Source organism: Podarcis cretensis (genome assembly GCF_951804945.1).
Source record: "Podarcis cretensis genome assembly, chromosome: 11".
In the NCBI taxonomy this organism is placed as follows: domain Eukaryota; kingdom Metazoa; phylum Chordata; class Lepidosauria; order Squamata; family Lacertidae; genus Podarcis; species Podarcis cretensis.
In genome coordinates this window covers 65,817,964-65,832,697 of record NC_137180.1, presented here as the reverse complement: position 1 = coordinate 65,832,697, position 14,734 = coordinate 65,817,964, and the positions used below count along the sequence as shown (strand labels likewise).

Here is a 14,734-nt window from a genome sequence, read left to right as displayed (position 1 = left end):
CCAGAACCGTCCCTTGCCGTCCATAGGCCGACTTTTTGTCCATCTGAGCTGGCACTGAGAATCAGAGGCAGGGAGGGAAATGGATGAAGCCCAACACTGGTGAGCTGTGATTAACTGTTGGCTATTTAGGAAAAGCTGGGCATCCTTGGAAGCATCACTGGAAACCTGACTAAGGCTGCCTGGCACACTGGTTCTTACCAGTGCAGGACCCCCTGGGTAAGCACCCCGAAGACTCCTTTGGGAGAAAGGGAGGGATATAAATTTAATTTATTAATAAATACGCTTCCATCAACTGGTCAGTTGTGCCAAGATACACAACTGGCATGCACACAGCAAATAGAAAGCTCACTTCCTTATTACTAAATAAAGTCCCCATGTAATTTCATGAGGTCACGAGCGCTCTAAACGCTTCAATGTGTTCCTTACCACGACTGGAGCAGACTTGGAATTTTTTGTTTGTTCTCTTAATTTGTTGTGGGAGCTGCAGGGTTTGAGGGTTCGGCTGATTCCTGCTGTTTCCCACTCAAGAATCATCCTTAAGTTTCTGCCCAGCTGCTGGTTTGAACTGAGCACTGAGGACAGGAATGAAATCTCTAATTCAATCACTGAGATTATGGGATGTTAATCCTGCTGACGCTGGAAAGAGAGACAGGCCATTCTTTCAGGTGACCTGCTTCCCCAAACAAAAAAAAGTGGAGGAGAGGGGAACTTAAACTGTAATTTAGGCCACTTTAAGGAATGGGAATATCCCAAGAAGATTCTGCTTTGAAAAGCACATACAGTTATTTCTTCAAAAAGCAATTAGGAAGTCAATTTCATGCCCAGAACCATGACTGCCCCACAGTCCATACAATCCTCCTCCCTGTCATCAAAGCATGTGCACGTTAAATTCTAAATTGAATTCTATTTTAATTTGCAACTTCCCCTAAGGAGACGTTTCTGATTAGATTTGGTTTAAAGTTAAATCCCTTTGTATTGGAAAATTATTTGCTCATGAGAAGCAGCCTTCCCTGACAAGACAGTCCTGCAAATGTATGGTCAAACTTCACTGACTTTATGCAACCAGTTGGAGCACAAACATTGCACATTCGGATGGTTTGTGCTCATGATGCTATCAGGGTGGTCACGTGGGATCGGACTTTCAACATTGTTTGTACCTGCAAATGTTTTGCAGCAGTCGTAAAACCGTAGCACTGGAAGGGGCCACCAGGATCATCTAGTCCAACCCCCCAAAATGCAGGAATCTTTCGCCCGATGTGGGGCTCAAACTCACAACCCTGGGATTAAGAGTCTCATGCTCTACCAACTGAGCTATCCAGCCTCACACGGCTTCACTTCCAATCTGCGCGTGTCCTCTAACTTCCTGCTGAAATTTGAGAACTTTTACACCACAAATGCTCAGGTTTATTATTCTCCTGCTTTTGTTGTGTTGCAGCCCCTTCGGAAAGCAGTTGGGTGGTAGCACTGAGGAAGTACGGCAGAACATCACCGGTGCACTACTCTTGTGTCAGGAACACGCTGCAGAATGCACCACAAACACGCAACAGGCTGGAGGGATCCTAGAGTCCCACAGCAGACGAAGAGCTAACCTTTGATTCAGACATAGCAAGCGACACCCTGATAACCAACAGAATAGGAATAACATTTGCACCTGCCTTTTCTGTGCCTCTTCTAGGTATAAATGTGGGGCAAGCAGAAATTTGGAAAAGGAGAGCAAGGACTAGCTTGGGCTTTTGCTCAGCAGGACTGAGAGGAGGCCATGGGCCACTTGGCTCTGTTACCGGAAAAATCCGAGGGCTCCCTTGGACAAAACAAAGACACCAACCAGGATAACTTGGAGCAAAACAGCAGCCTGTAGGCTTGGCCTTTATTGAACTGTTGCAACAGGGTGTTCCCCTCACTTGCAGGAGAGAGGAAAGACACAGAAAAATGGTGTGCAAGACCTTATAAAAACTTTTGAAATTCCCACCCTGTAGATCAAGCCCACCCCCAGAAACATCATGCATACATTACAGAAAGGAGGGGTTACAGATAGGTAGCCGTGTTGGTCTGCCATAGTCAAAACAAAATAAAAAAATTCCTTCCAGTAGCACCTTAAAGACCAACTAAGTTAGTTCTTGGTATGAGCTTTCGTGTGCATGCACACTTCTTCAGATACTCAGTGTATCTGAAGAAGTGTGCATGCACACGAAAGCTCATACCAAGAACTAACTTAGTTGGTCTTTAAGGTGCTACTGGAAGGAATTTTTTTTATTTTGTTTTGAGAAAGGAGGGGTTGAGGGAGGAGTTGTGGTGGTAACCTGAGTGTCCTGTCACCTGGCTGGTTCCCTCTTTCCCCCTCCCCATGAGTACTTTCCAGGTGACAGAGGGGAGTTTGCAGTTTCCTGCCCCCAGAGGGAAGAGCTGATCATTGTCCTTTGTTCCAGTCCATGCTGAATCCACTCCCATATGCAAGTTCTTTGTGATCTTGATGGTCTTCTGTCTAGGACCATCAGGGTTGGCATAGCAACTGGGCAGGGCTCCTGCGGATGTGCTGGGATGGTGAAGGGATTATGGCTGCCCTGTATCAAACCTTCCCCATTTTGTAGTCCTTCCTTCATGGAGTAAAATAAAAGTGGAACAGTGCAAATCTGATGTATGGTTGATTTTCTATGAATTTATAACAGAAGCGTAGCGCATGTAGTGTGTGAGCGTGTGTGAAGTTTGTACAAACTGAATGATTGGGGGGGGGGGTTTCCTGCTACAGTTCCTTCCTCTTCCAGAAGAGGGGCAGAGGGGGGCACAGGTGCTATTTGCCCCCCAAGGTGCCTGCGCTGCCTGTATGCAACAGCCACACGCTCTAGGGCTGCTTCCACGCCTGCTCTCTGCAATTGCCACCCATTGCCACGCTTTCCCGCCCAATTTCAACAGATCATCCAGACCTCACTCTCGGCTCAATGAAGCGCCAGACATCTCCCATTTTTGAGACATTTGTAGTGATTCTTTGATAATAAAGGTACAAATGCAGCCCTGGCTGTATTAATGGGGACAGGAACATCACTGCAGAGGCTTTTAAGGGCTCCTTTGCCTTTAAGCAAAAACTTCCTGCTTCGGGTTCAGTCCATTTTATTGCTTCCTGGTGAGCGCAACTGGGGGGATTAGCGATAAAAAGATGATTAATTGTCCTTCCAACAGCCTCTCTTAATTGCCCCCAGTTCTATTCCCACAGGAGGAGGTGCACTTTAAGGATTGGTTTCCTCTTCCTCATTTTTTGCAGTGATGTTTTTCCCCATTAAAAAAAATCCAAAGGAGAAGAATGCGAAGAAACGGAGGGGGAGGGAGGGAGGGAGGGAGGATTCAATTAACTAGAAATGTTTTAATTAAAGCTGAACACTGACGCAGCATGGCCTTGCCGTGCGACAAAATTATATTCATTTTCCCGAAGACTGAATCAGATACTGTCATTTTAATTACTGCAAAGAACTCTCAGATCAAACTCTCAAGAGGAATCCTCTTCAGAGCAAAAGCTTGGCCAACTTTATGAAGGTGCCACAGAACAAAGTTTAATGGTGAGGAGCAAACAGATGAGCTCATTGAGCCAGCAAACAATGTGAAGTGGAGAGCACCTTCTCATTGACGACAGCACAATAGGAAGTGATAAGGGGAGGAAGTGAGGGAGAGACACACTGCTTGGATTTTGCAGAAGCAGCAGCCAAAGAAGTGATGGGGAAGCATAGGAGCAAAGGGGGTTGGCCTTGTAATCAGTGTTAGAAACTGAGATAGAAAAGTTAGGCACAAAAGGGCACCTTAAACTGAGGTTATGGGCGCAACAACGGAATGTCTAGGCAAGCTTTTTTTATAACAAGAATACAAACAGAAAATGAATGAACTGCAACTAAAATACTATGTTCTTTTTCCACATGCTCTAATCCTTCCCCTGCCCACCCCCCTAATATTCTTGAGAGGGTCTCTTCTCCAGTCTTTGAAGAGTAGCTGGCAGTGGGGAGGCAGAAAAAGGTCCCTCTCTCCTTCCACTCTGCAGTTTTAATCTGAAATCTTAGGCGCAGGACGGCACCCAGAGCTCAGGAACTGCTCACGCTAAAGAAATCCCCCGTCGCAAAATGCGCCTAGAACAATGGGAGTTTCGAATGCTGCTTGCACTGAGACCCCTGGTCCGCCCATCTCACTCCTCCTGCCTTTGCAGCCTGAACTGCCTGGCAGGGAAGAGTTGCCTCTACATCTCTTCTTATTATGTTTGACTATGGAAAACTGTAAAGTGTTGGCACCTGGAGCTGAACGCCGGCAGAAGCTGAACTGACACAGGCACCGTACCGGAGGAGCCCACTCTCCCTGGACACAACTACCCTGACATTGGGAAGCTTATGTTTGTTATGGAAAATACATGTGGATAAGCAAGGCGCCTGGCTCTTATCCAGCTAAGGTTGTGTATCTACAGCAGTGACCAGAGGAGGAATGACCACTGTGAGGAGCAAAAAGAGAAGAAACGCCCTGGTGCATCTGCAGTAACACAACCGGGCACCTTCCTCTGTCCCAGCTGCAACAAAACATGTCTCTCCCGCTTTGGTCTCTGCAGCCACAGCAGGTGCTGCAAGCTCCCAACACTTGGACTTCACCCCCAAAGAGACAAATGCAAACCACAGTGGAGATGCACTGAGCCCTGTTTGCTCTGGTACCTCAAGGGAAGAACGATCCCAAAATCTCCAGAGGGAAGCAGGATGGAGGAAGGAAGGAGAGTCTGGGGATAAAGAATCTCAGGATTGGCTACAGAGAGAGCCACCCAGAGGGAGGGAAAATAAAAGGATCCAGTTCTGAGGGAGAGGCATAGATAGGGAAAGGGCTGGGGTGGAGAGGGACAGAGACAGGGCTGGGTTTGAGATGAGAGCTGCATCCGAAATGGTTGTGGACGTGGGGGATGATTAATAAAACCAATCCAAAGGGCAAACAGGGAATATGCCCCCAAGTTTAGGACATTCTACGCCTTTCCTCAGCAGAGTTTATTCTCCTTTGAGAAAAATAAGTGGCACCAGACCACATAAGACGCACCAGACCATAAGACGCACCTAGTTTTTGGAGGAGGAAAACAAGAAAAATAAATATTCTGAATCTCAGAAGCCAGAACAGCAAGAGGGATTGCTGCGCAGTGAAAGCAGCAATCCCTCTTGCTGTTCCGGCTTCTGGGATAGCTGCGCAGCCTGCATTCACTCCATAAGACGCACACACATTTCCCCTTACTTTTTAGGAGGGGAAAAGTGAGTCTTATAGAGAAAAAAATACGGTAAGCTTTAAGAAGAAAAAACAGTCACAAACTAACATGATGAGAGAAACTCAAGACAACAGCATAAGGCAAGTCTGAGGCAAGAAGAGACTACTGGTCCCTCCTAACGAACAGGTCCTGAAGGGAGGGTCTGATCCCGGAGCAGAGCCCACAAGCCCCCAGACTGCAAACCTCCAGCTGACCCAAGTTATAAAGCTCTAATAACACTAGAATATGGCCAAAGAAAAAATGGGTGGCTTTATGGTTTCTGCAAAAACAAAGGAAGCCTCATTAAAACTTCTGCATTATACACAGGTGAGGCTGTCCCAAACATGTAAGGAAGTCAATCCCAATTGTCGGAGGGGAGGCGCAGTCAAAGGTATGTGGTGGTGGAGTGCCATTGTCAAAGCCTTCTGGAATGCTGTCTTCTAAGAAATAAGCTTGATACACAACAAAACAATGGAAATGTCCCCTGCACTAGCACTACTTGGGCTTAGGATCCTGTCTGCTCAGAAGTATGCTAAAGATGACCCCTTAGCCGTTCTACTGACTGCTGCTCATCTGGAGATAGCCAGATGTTGGAAAACCAGTGTTGGGCCAAACATTGATTCTTGGTATAACAGAGCCCGGTCAATAGTATTGGCTGAGAAACTAACATGCCAGGTGAGAGCGGCAAAGGGCAAACACAATCCACATCCCTTTTATAACACGTGTCAAATGTTTATTGAGTACTGTACATAAATTGTTCAGACTAACAGGATTCCACCCAGGACTCATGGGAAAATGTGGCGTGATCTCTTAGAGCAATCAAATGATACTTTAACACACAGCATGATAAAAGTCTGTACCTGTTGTGTACTGTTGCAACAATTGTTTTCTCAAAAGTTATCTTCTGTACCATAAAAATAAATAAAAATAGTATTAAAAAAAACAAGGCCCCAGTGTTTTGCTTACAGAAATTGCCCATGCGCCACTTGCGACCAAGGGAAGATGCCCGGGTGCCAGGATGGCGCCTGACGTCTCTCCTATCTGGACGCGCATCCCTGGGGGTCCTTGGATCTGGACTGACCCACTAACAACACATCCTGTTGAATTCTATCCGCGATATTCTGTCTGAACCATCAGAATGAATTTCAGGAACCAGATATAGTGGTAAAAAGGTAAAGGTACCCCTGCCCATACGGGCCAGTCTTGACAGACTCTGGGGTTGTGCGCCCATCTCACTTAAGAGGCCAGGGGCCAGCGCTGTCCGGAGACACTTCCGGGTCACGTGGCCAGCGTGACATCGCTGCTCTGGCGAGCCAGAGCCGCACACGGAAACGCCGTTTACCTTCCCGCTGGTAAGCGGTCCCTATTTATCTACTTGCACCCGGAGGTGCTTTCGAACTGCTAGGTTGGCAGGCGCTGGGACCGAGCAGCGGGAGCGCACCCCGCCGCAGGGATTCGAACCGCCGACCTTTCGATCGGCAAGTCCTAGGCGCTGAGGCTTTAACCCACAGCGCCACCTGCGTCCCCTTGGATATAGTGGTACGTCGGGTTAATTTGTTCTGGAGATCCATTCTTAACCTGAAACTGTTCTTAACGTGAAGCACCACTTTAGCTAATGGGGCCTCCTGCTGCTGCTGTGCCGCTGCTGCACGATTTCTGTCCTCATCCTGAAGCAAAGTTCTTAACCCGAGGTACTATTTCTGGGTTAGCAGAGTCTGTAATCTAAAGCGTATGTAACCTGAAGCGTCTGTAACCTGAGGTATCACTGTAGTGGTGTCAAAAAAGACCATTTTAGAGCCGCCTGGCCCCCAAATGCCAAGTAGCCATTCTGTTTTGGTGACTGTAACCCTGGTTTGAGGAGCCATTTGGCACCTCGCTTATACAGGGGTACCTCTGGTTGCAAACGGGATCCATTCTGGAGGAGAAAAGAATGCAACCCGCAGCAGCACGTGTTCGCACGCTTGGGCTGCGATTCGCCACTTCTGCACATGTGCATGATGTCATTTTTGCGCTTCTGCGCATGCGCGAGTGGCGAAACCCGGAAGTAACCCTTTCTGGTACTTCTGGGTCGCTAAGGGAAGTATCTTGAAAGAATGTAATATGAAGCAGACGTAACATGAGGTATGACTGTATAGAAGAGTTTCTAACACTGGATGAGAGAGAGGCCTTAGGTGAGGGTTTGCCTGATGGAGAGCGGCTTCTGAGTTGAGTGGAACATCCACCCTGAGGAGACCATCGGCAGCCAAAAGAAGGAGCCTGGCAGCTCAGATAGGAAGAGCAGGTTGAGGGTCTGGGAGCAAAATGGAGGGCTGGCTCTGAGCCAGGAGAGGCAGGTGCTGCAGGAAGACAGACTAACCCGGGGTCTCCTTCCAGTCAGGAAGGGAGATCTTCCAGAAAGAGAAGACTCCCCAGACCCCCTGGGTCCGTTAGAGTAATGGGAAGACCTCAGGAAGGGGCATTGCTAAGAGGGTGGGGAACTGAGCCCTCGCTTAGGGAGCTAAGTACAGTAGTACCTCTGGTTCCTCCATTCCGGAGCCCCTTTCGCATCATGAGTAGAACGCAACCTGCATCTGTGCGGGTCGCAATTCGCTGCTTCTGCAAATGCGTGTGACGCCATTCTGAGCGTCTGCACATGCACAAAGCATATCTTTTCATCACAGACAGCTAACACGACTCTCCAGCCATGGGTTATAGCCAGAGTTTCTGCAGAGTGAAAACAGGAAGACTGTTGGTGCCTGGTGGTCCATGTCAGTGACCGAAACATGTTGCCCCCCCCCCCGTCATGTCACTCTTCTTTGATTACTCCCTTGCATACGCTCTTGTTCCAATATTAAAAGTATTCTACAGACACTGTAGTTTAAAACTGAACTCTCTTTTTAAAGGTAAAACTCCCCAAGCACTGGCAGCGCATAAATATGCATGACGCTCATGAGCATTTACGTCAAAACCCAGTTATCGCTAACAAAATTAATGGCCAGTTCCAAAAGCAACACCCTGCAGCTGCGTCTTCTCTCTCCCTTGAGTTTATTTCAGAATGGTCCACCCATGGCGGGCTCCAACACTGCCCCCCTTCAACCTCTAATGGTGGCAACGGGGCGAAAACAAAGAAACAGTTAAATCTCCTGTTCTGGAAGAAACGGCAAGAGGAGAAGGATGTGGAAAGACAATTATTACTTTTATCCCAATAGCAAACTTGTTCTCCATGGGCTGGATTTTATGCAGCCAAAACAGCACCAACAATAGACGAGAAGGAGGCAGTGGCAGGGAAACCTCACTCAGGGTTGGCCCAAGTACAGTGGTACCTCGGGTTGCAAACGGGATCCGTTCCGGAGGCCCGTTCACAACCTGGGAAAAAAGCAACCCACGTCTGCGCATGCGCAGGTCGCAATTCGCCACTTCTGCGCACGCGCGTGACATCATTTTGTGTGTCTGCACAGGCGGCGAAACCCGGAGGTAACCCTTTCGAGTACTTACGAATCGCCGCGGGACGCAACCTGAAAACGAACAACTTGAAGCAAACGTAACGTGAGGTATGACTGTACAAAAAATATTTAAGGGGAAAACATGTGGTGTTTGGGTGTCCCAAAAACCCCCGAAATGGGGTGGGGGAATGGTGTAGTTGGATACCGAATAGGACCCTGAACACTTGGTTGGGAATCATGTAGAATTCTCACACAGGGAAGCATAGAACGGCTCTTTGCAGCAAATGTGGAAGGAGTTGCTCAAGCTGTGGAACTCTTGGAGGAATGAGGGACCAATGGTCTGTTTGGGCTGGATTTGGTTGGGAGGGGGACTATCACAGGTGCCCAATTTGTCTTGGTGGAGGTGTTTATACATGGCACTGTCTTTCATGTATGGTTTGGATTAAGTTTCATCTTGATCTTCTAGATGTAGATATAGTTACGGTAGCTATATAGTTGTTCCCATGAGTTTGTTTTTAAGGAGTTTCACTTATGTTTGTAGTCCACATGATAAAAGACACCATTAATACATGTTATTGTAGTTTATGTTCTTAGCTGTAGTTCTGATGTTTTATTAGTTATGGTTTCTTATTATGATTGATAGTTATTTCATGTTTGTTTATTTTATTTAACTATTTGCTAAAAGAAAAACATCATTCCTCTGGTGTTTGCTATAAGGATTTGGGCTGAGTTAGGTTCACCCTGCCCTGGGAATCCTGGATAGGGAGGCAGTATTTTGGGGGTGGGCGTAAGTTGTGCAGTTTCCTTCCCCCCGAGGTCCATCGGGCACCTTCACTGTTGGAGACCTACCTGTCCCTGGGGTTTTTTTCTGGGCACCTAGCTTATACACCTGAGTTTCGAAAACTGGAACCAAGCATTTGCAATGTAAAAACTACAGCTTGTGCATCAGGTTCCTTTATTCCCATTCTTTTGGAGGGGTTTCTTCTTGTTTACCACCCTTTGTAAATCACTTTGTGCATGCAGCATTTTTTATTCTGCTCAATGACTGGAGGTGGTCCACAAAAAAAAGTGTACTGTAACCTAGAAAGCTAAGCAGCAGATTTTGAAGAAAAGGTTCTGCCTAACCTCTGAAACATAGCAAGGCTCAGGAGCTCCTGTAGACACTATCCAGCCCCCCCTCCACCCCACCCCCGCAAAAGCAAGCTACCCCTGGTAAGGCCTCACATATCCTTGATGTTTCCACGCACTGAGACTGTGCATGGCAAATAAGAAAGCAACAAGTCATAACCTTGAAAACAAAGAAGGCCCTCTTCAGTTAAGGAAGCACCTTCCGCCCTGCCTCCCCCCCAGGTTAACAGAGCAGAGTTTCAGGCATGGGGGAGGCAGGAGGGCTGTCTAGCTCAAGCCACATGTGAATGGCTATAGTTGAGTTCAGAGTTAGATAATCACTGATTTCAGCAAAGCATCTGCTCCTCTTAAAACAGCACTGCTCAGAAATATGCAGATAGATGCCGAGAGTGCTTATTTTTATAGTGCTTTGGCCAAATCCTATTCCACTCAGCATTGCCATAGTACAGGGAATCTGTAGGCTTCTCTCTCTCTTTCTCACGGCGGCAGATGCAAGTTGGCAAGCGCAACAATGAAAATATTGAACGCTCAAACAAGGAAGCAGGTGAAAAGAAACCATGTGCATTTTGCTTTTCTGCTCACTGGCGGTTTTCCAGTGGCCGAAAAGTTCAAGCTGGGCAGAATAAGCACGACATATGCCCATCCGCTGCTTTGTCAACAGACAGGCTCATTATATACTGAGATAGGTGGAGTATTCATCTGACACTGTATAAGGAAGCTCCCTATGTTCCAAAGTAACAAAACCACAAGAAATCAGCAGCGCACTGTGAAGAAAGGTCCCCCAATTTAGCCAGCCACTTCATACGCAGAATTTCCAGACCCACAGCTGACCTAAAAGCAGCTCACCAACATGGCTGCCACGCCCAGCATCTACACACCTGTCTTGCCCATCTCCAGAAGCTCCCCACATAATAGTGGAGAAGGCAATACAATGGCAGCACATTCTCTTCCCCTACTTCAGCGCATCATTTGGACAATTGAGGGACAATAAGGCTTCAGCAAGCACATGATATAGCCCTGGCACACAAAAATCATGCAGACTCACATGGGATTTGTGACTTTTAAGGATACTGGTATTCTTGGGTGACGTGTTTGGTTTTTCTCAACCGACTCCCACGTTACAGCAACCAAGTGCTTAAAGGATGAGGAGCCTGTGGCCCTCTTGATGGAGTGGGCTGACAACATCCATCATCACTGGCCGCACTGGCTGAGTCTGATGTGAGTGGGAGTCTAAAATAAGCCCTCCCCCCTTTCTTGCCTTACAGACTAACAAGTTTAGCCCAGCATCCTTTCTCGGACTACAGTCCAATTCATCAGTTGTGTGTTGTGGGTATGCGCATACATTTGTACAGACCCACATCTCTACAGAACTGCCACATGGAGGGTGGAGCAAGCTTGTTTTCTGCTACTCCGGAGTGTAGGACCCAAGTCAATGGATTCCAGTTGCAAGAAAGGAGATTCCAACTAAATACTGGGAATAACATTCTGGCAGTTACCGTATTTTTCGCCCTATAGGACGCACTTTTTCCCCTCCAGAAATGAAGGGGAAATCTGGGTGCATCCTATGGGGCGAATACAGGCTTTCGCTGAAGCTTGGAGAGCGAGAGGGGTCGTGCGCACTGACCCCTCTCGCTCTCCAGGCTTCAGGAAGACATCTGCAGCCTAGGCAGCCCTGCGGGAAGTCCCGCAAGGATGTCTAGGCTGCGGATAGCAGCCTGCTTCCCAGAGCGTCGGGCGCCCTGAAAGCAGAGTGCCCGGCACTTCGGGAACACATCCGCAGCGTGGGGAGCCCTGCAGGAGTTCCCCACAGGGCTCCCCACGCTGCGGATAACAGCCTGCCGCCACCCTGAAGCAGAGCGCCCCGCGCGCCGGACAGACATCTGCAGCGTGTGGAGCCCTGCAGGAGTTCGCCGCAGGGCTCCCCACGCTGCGGATAGCAGCCTGCCGCACGGCGGGCGGGGCGCTCTGAAGCAGAGCGCCTCATGTGCCGGACAGACATTGGCCAGCCCCACAAGCTCGGGGGACAGCAGGGAGGCGCAGCGCCGCCATCCCGCTGTTCCCCGACCTGGTTCAGTTTCCCCGACCTGCTTTTGGGGGGGAAATAAAGGGAATTTTTTTTTCCTTTATTTCCCCCCCAAAAAACTAGGTGCGTCCTATGGGACGGAGCGTCCTATGGGACGAAAAATACGGTAATAGCTTTTTGGCAACGGAATGGACTTTCTCAGAAGCAGCCTCAAATGCTGTAGTTCCTGGCCAAAAAAAACAACGGGGGGGGGGGAGCTGTGTCAGGCACCTGACCTGCCCTTTGTCACCAAAATACAGGTAAGAGGAGGGCTGTTTCCGTGTTGCTGCTGCCCAGGTGTGTAAGCATCTGACATCACCAGATGAAGGAGCTCCTCATTTCACTTCCTTGTATTGCTATAAGATACCTGACCACTAAAATGAAACTCGTACCTGGCCCAAGAGAGCCCCTAGGTCATCGCAGGACCGAGCGCCTTGGTTGCTTGCATTAAGTCTCCCTCTGCCAGCTTCTAAAAGTTCATTTCGTAAAAGTTGATCTAAATACTTTTGGGATCTCTTCAAACCCATGGCTTTATTCCCACGGGCACTTGAGGAAAGTGGACTCAATGGGTCTATTGGACTCACAGCTTTCAGCATAACTGTCAACTTTTCCCTTTTCCTGCAAGGAATCCTATTCGGAATAAGGGAATTTCCCTTTCAAAAGGGGGAAAGTTGACAGCTATGACTTGAAGGCCGAGCTGGTGAAAACTCCCCCGATCGGAGCCCGGCTCCCTCCTCCCCACCCCCCCATCCCCCCCCGGATGGCCACAGCTGGAAGGGGAAAGCAGAGCCCCTCGGTCCAGAAGGAGGAGCCCCTCATCCTCGGGGGAGGGAGGCGGCGGGGAAGAGCATCTTCGGGGGGGGGGGGGCGAGCGAGACGCCGAAGCAGCACCACAAACAAACAAACAAACAAACAACCCCGCCTGCATTAACCCTTTGGCTGCCGAGCCCTGCCGAAGAGAGGGAAGGGGGCGCCTTCAAGGAATCCTATTCGGAATAGGGGAGTTTCCCTTTCAAAAGGGGGGGGGGGCTACGTTGCCGGGTCTGGGCGTCGGCGGGAGCGGAGGAGAGCGGAGGCGCGGGAGGCGCTTCCCGGCCCCCCCCCCGCCGCCCCCCCCCCCGCCGCCGCGGGCCTGACTCACCTCGGACGCAGAGGAGGGACATGGCTGGGGCGGGCCGGGCTCAGGGCCTCCTCCTCCTCCTCCTCCTCCGGGGCGCCGCCGCCTCCTCCGTCGGCGCGGGGGCCTCTGCTGCGGGGGGGCGGTGCCGCGCGGCGCCCGGCCTCTCGTCCTCCTCATGCCCCCCACCGCCGGGCCCAGGCCGGGACTCGAACCCGCGGCGCGGGAGCAGCCAGGAGCCGGGCCAGCGGCGGCGCCTGAGGGGCGGCGCACCGGGAGGCGCGCCGGAGACCCCGTCGCGAAGGAAGGGCCACGCCGACGCCGCCACGCAGCCAATCGCCGCGCCCGGACGGCGCCCGAGGGGCGGGGACAGAGGCCGCCCCTGCCGAGGCCACGCCCCTGCCGAGGCCACGCCCCTGGGCGCCCCTGCCCCGCCGCCGCCGCCGCCGGGAGAGAGGAAGGCGGCGGGAAGGGAAGGGGGGGGCAGCAGCCTTGGGGTTGCTTTATCATTAGCAATAATTTCACTCTCCACTTTCTTTTCGTTTCTTTTTATAAATGTTTTATTAACTTACCAGCAAAAAAAAAATCCACATCAACAATCCTCATCAAAACAAGTAAAATAATGAAGAAGAAGAAGAATACCTTTTATTTATACCCTGCCCTCCCCAGCCAGAGCCGGGCTCAGGGCGCCAACACCCCTAAAATTAGGATCAAAACATAATGGGGGAGGGGAACACTAACAATATACAGGCTAAAATACAATTTAAAAAGCAGCCTCATTTTAAAGATAACTAAAGACACAGCAAAAAAGATGAAAAATAACAAACACAAAAACCCAAATATTTTTCCAATACGCAAACTCATTTCAGGACTACGAACCATATTTTAAATAATCCGTACCCAAAGTTCCTGGAAAGAAGGAACAAAAAGAGTGTGTAAACTAGGAAGGTAACTTCTTTTCACTTTCCCCATTCGCCTTGTTGCTGCTCCCCCCCCCCCCCAAGGCGGAGATCATGCAGCCTTCCCTGGGGGGGGGAGCAGGAGGGAATCCCCCCCCCATCTGCACCCACTGGCAGGACAGCAGGCTTTGGGGTGGGTCAGGGAAGGGAAAGGGAGGCAGGAATAGTTATTTCTCTGCTAATTAGTGGGTGGGAGGGGTCTCTGTTGATTATTTGAGCGTAGTTAAGGTTATGCGCTATCATTCATACGGTGGGTGTGTTGTTTGTGACTTTGGGTTTCCCTAAGTTTTAGGTATTATATGGCAATAGTAATGATCACCCCTTTTCCCCTTACGGTGTTATGTGTGTTTTTATATACACACAAGTTGCTTGGAGACTTTTGGGTGACAAGCAACTAGAAGGTTTAAAAAATCATTATGTTTATCATCATCATCTAATTTAATGTATTTTTAATCTCTTGTTGGAAGCCACCCAGAGTGGCTGGTGAAACCCAACCAGATGGGCAGGGTATAAGTAATAAATTATTATTATTATTATTATTATTATTATCATCATCATTATCATCATCCATGGCCTTCTTAGTGCATGTGTGGCCGTCCTTGGAGTGAAGCAGCCGGGGCCAGGACATTCAGCCCTGGGCGTCCCTCTTCCCCTGACCAGTCTCCGCCCGCTTCCAGGTGAGGCCTTTGCTTGAGCAGGAGGGAGCTGCGCACCTGTTCCTGTTTGCCCTTTCCCTGCCGTTTGCATTGCACCGCCTGTGCCTGGAAAGGCAAATAAGAGGCAGCCCAGTTAAACAACACCAGA

The 14,734-nt window shown here is 49.5% G+C and overlaps 1 protein-coding gene across 12 annotated transcripts in view; it reads right to left on the bottom strand.

Moving 5' to 3' along the window:
* The window catches only part of UNC13B (unc-13 homolog B), a 159,603-nt gene extending 146,374 nt beyond the window's left edge, over positions 1–13,229 (bottom strand). For 5 of the 12 annotated variants that reach the window (XM_079994627.1, XM_079994634.1, XM_079994632.1 and 2 more), the window contains exon 1: positions 12,996–13,214. In XM_079994627.1, the coding sequence (XP_079850753.1) occupies positions 12,996–13,017 (22 nt within the window). In that variant the 5' untranslated portion in view covers positions 13,018–13,214. Of the gene's footprint in view, positions 1–12,995 lie in introns of all 12 variants that reach the window. The other 7 variants (XM_079994636.1, XM_079994630.1, XM_079994637.1 and 4 more) reach the window with 6 other exon arrangements.
* Between the last annotated feature and the right edge of the window lie 1,505 nt (positions 13,230–14,734).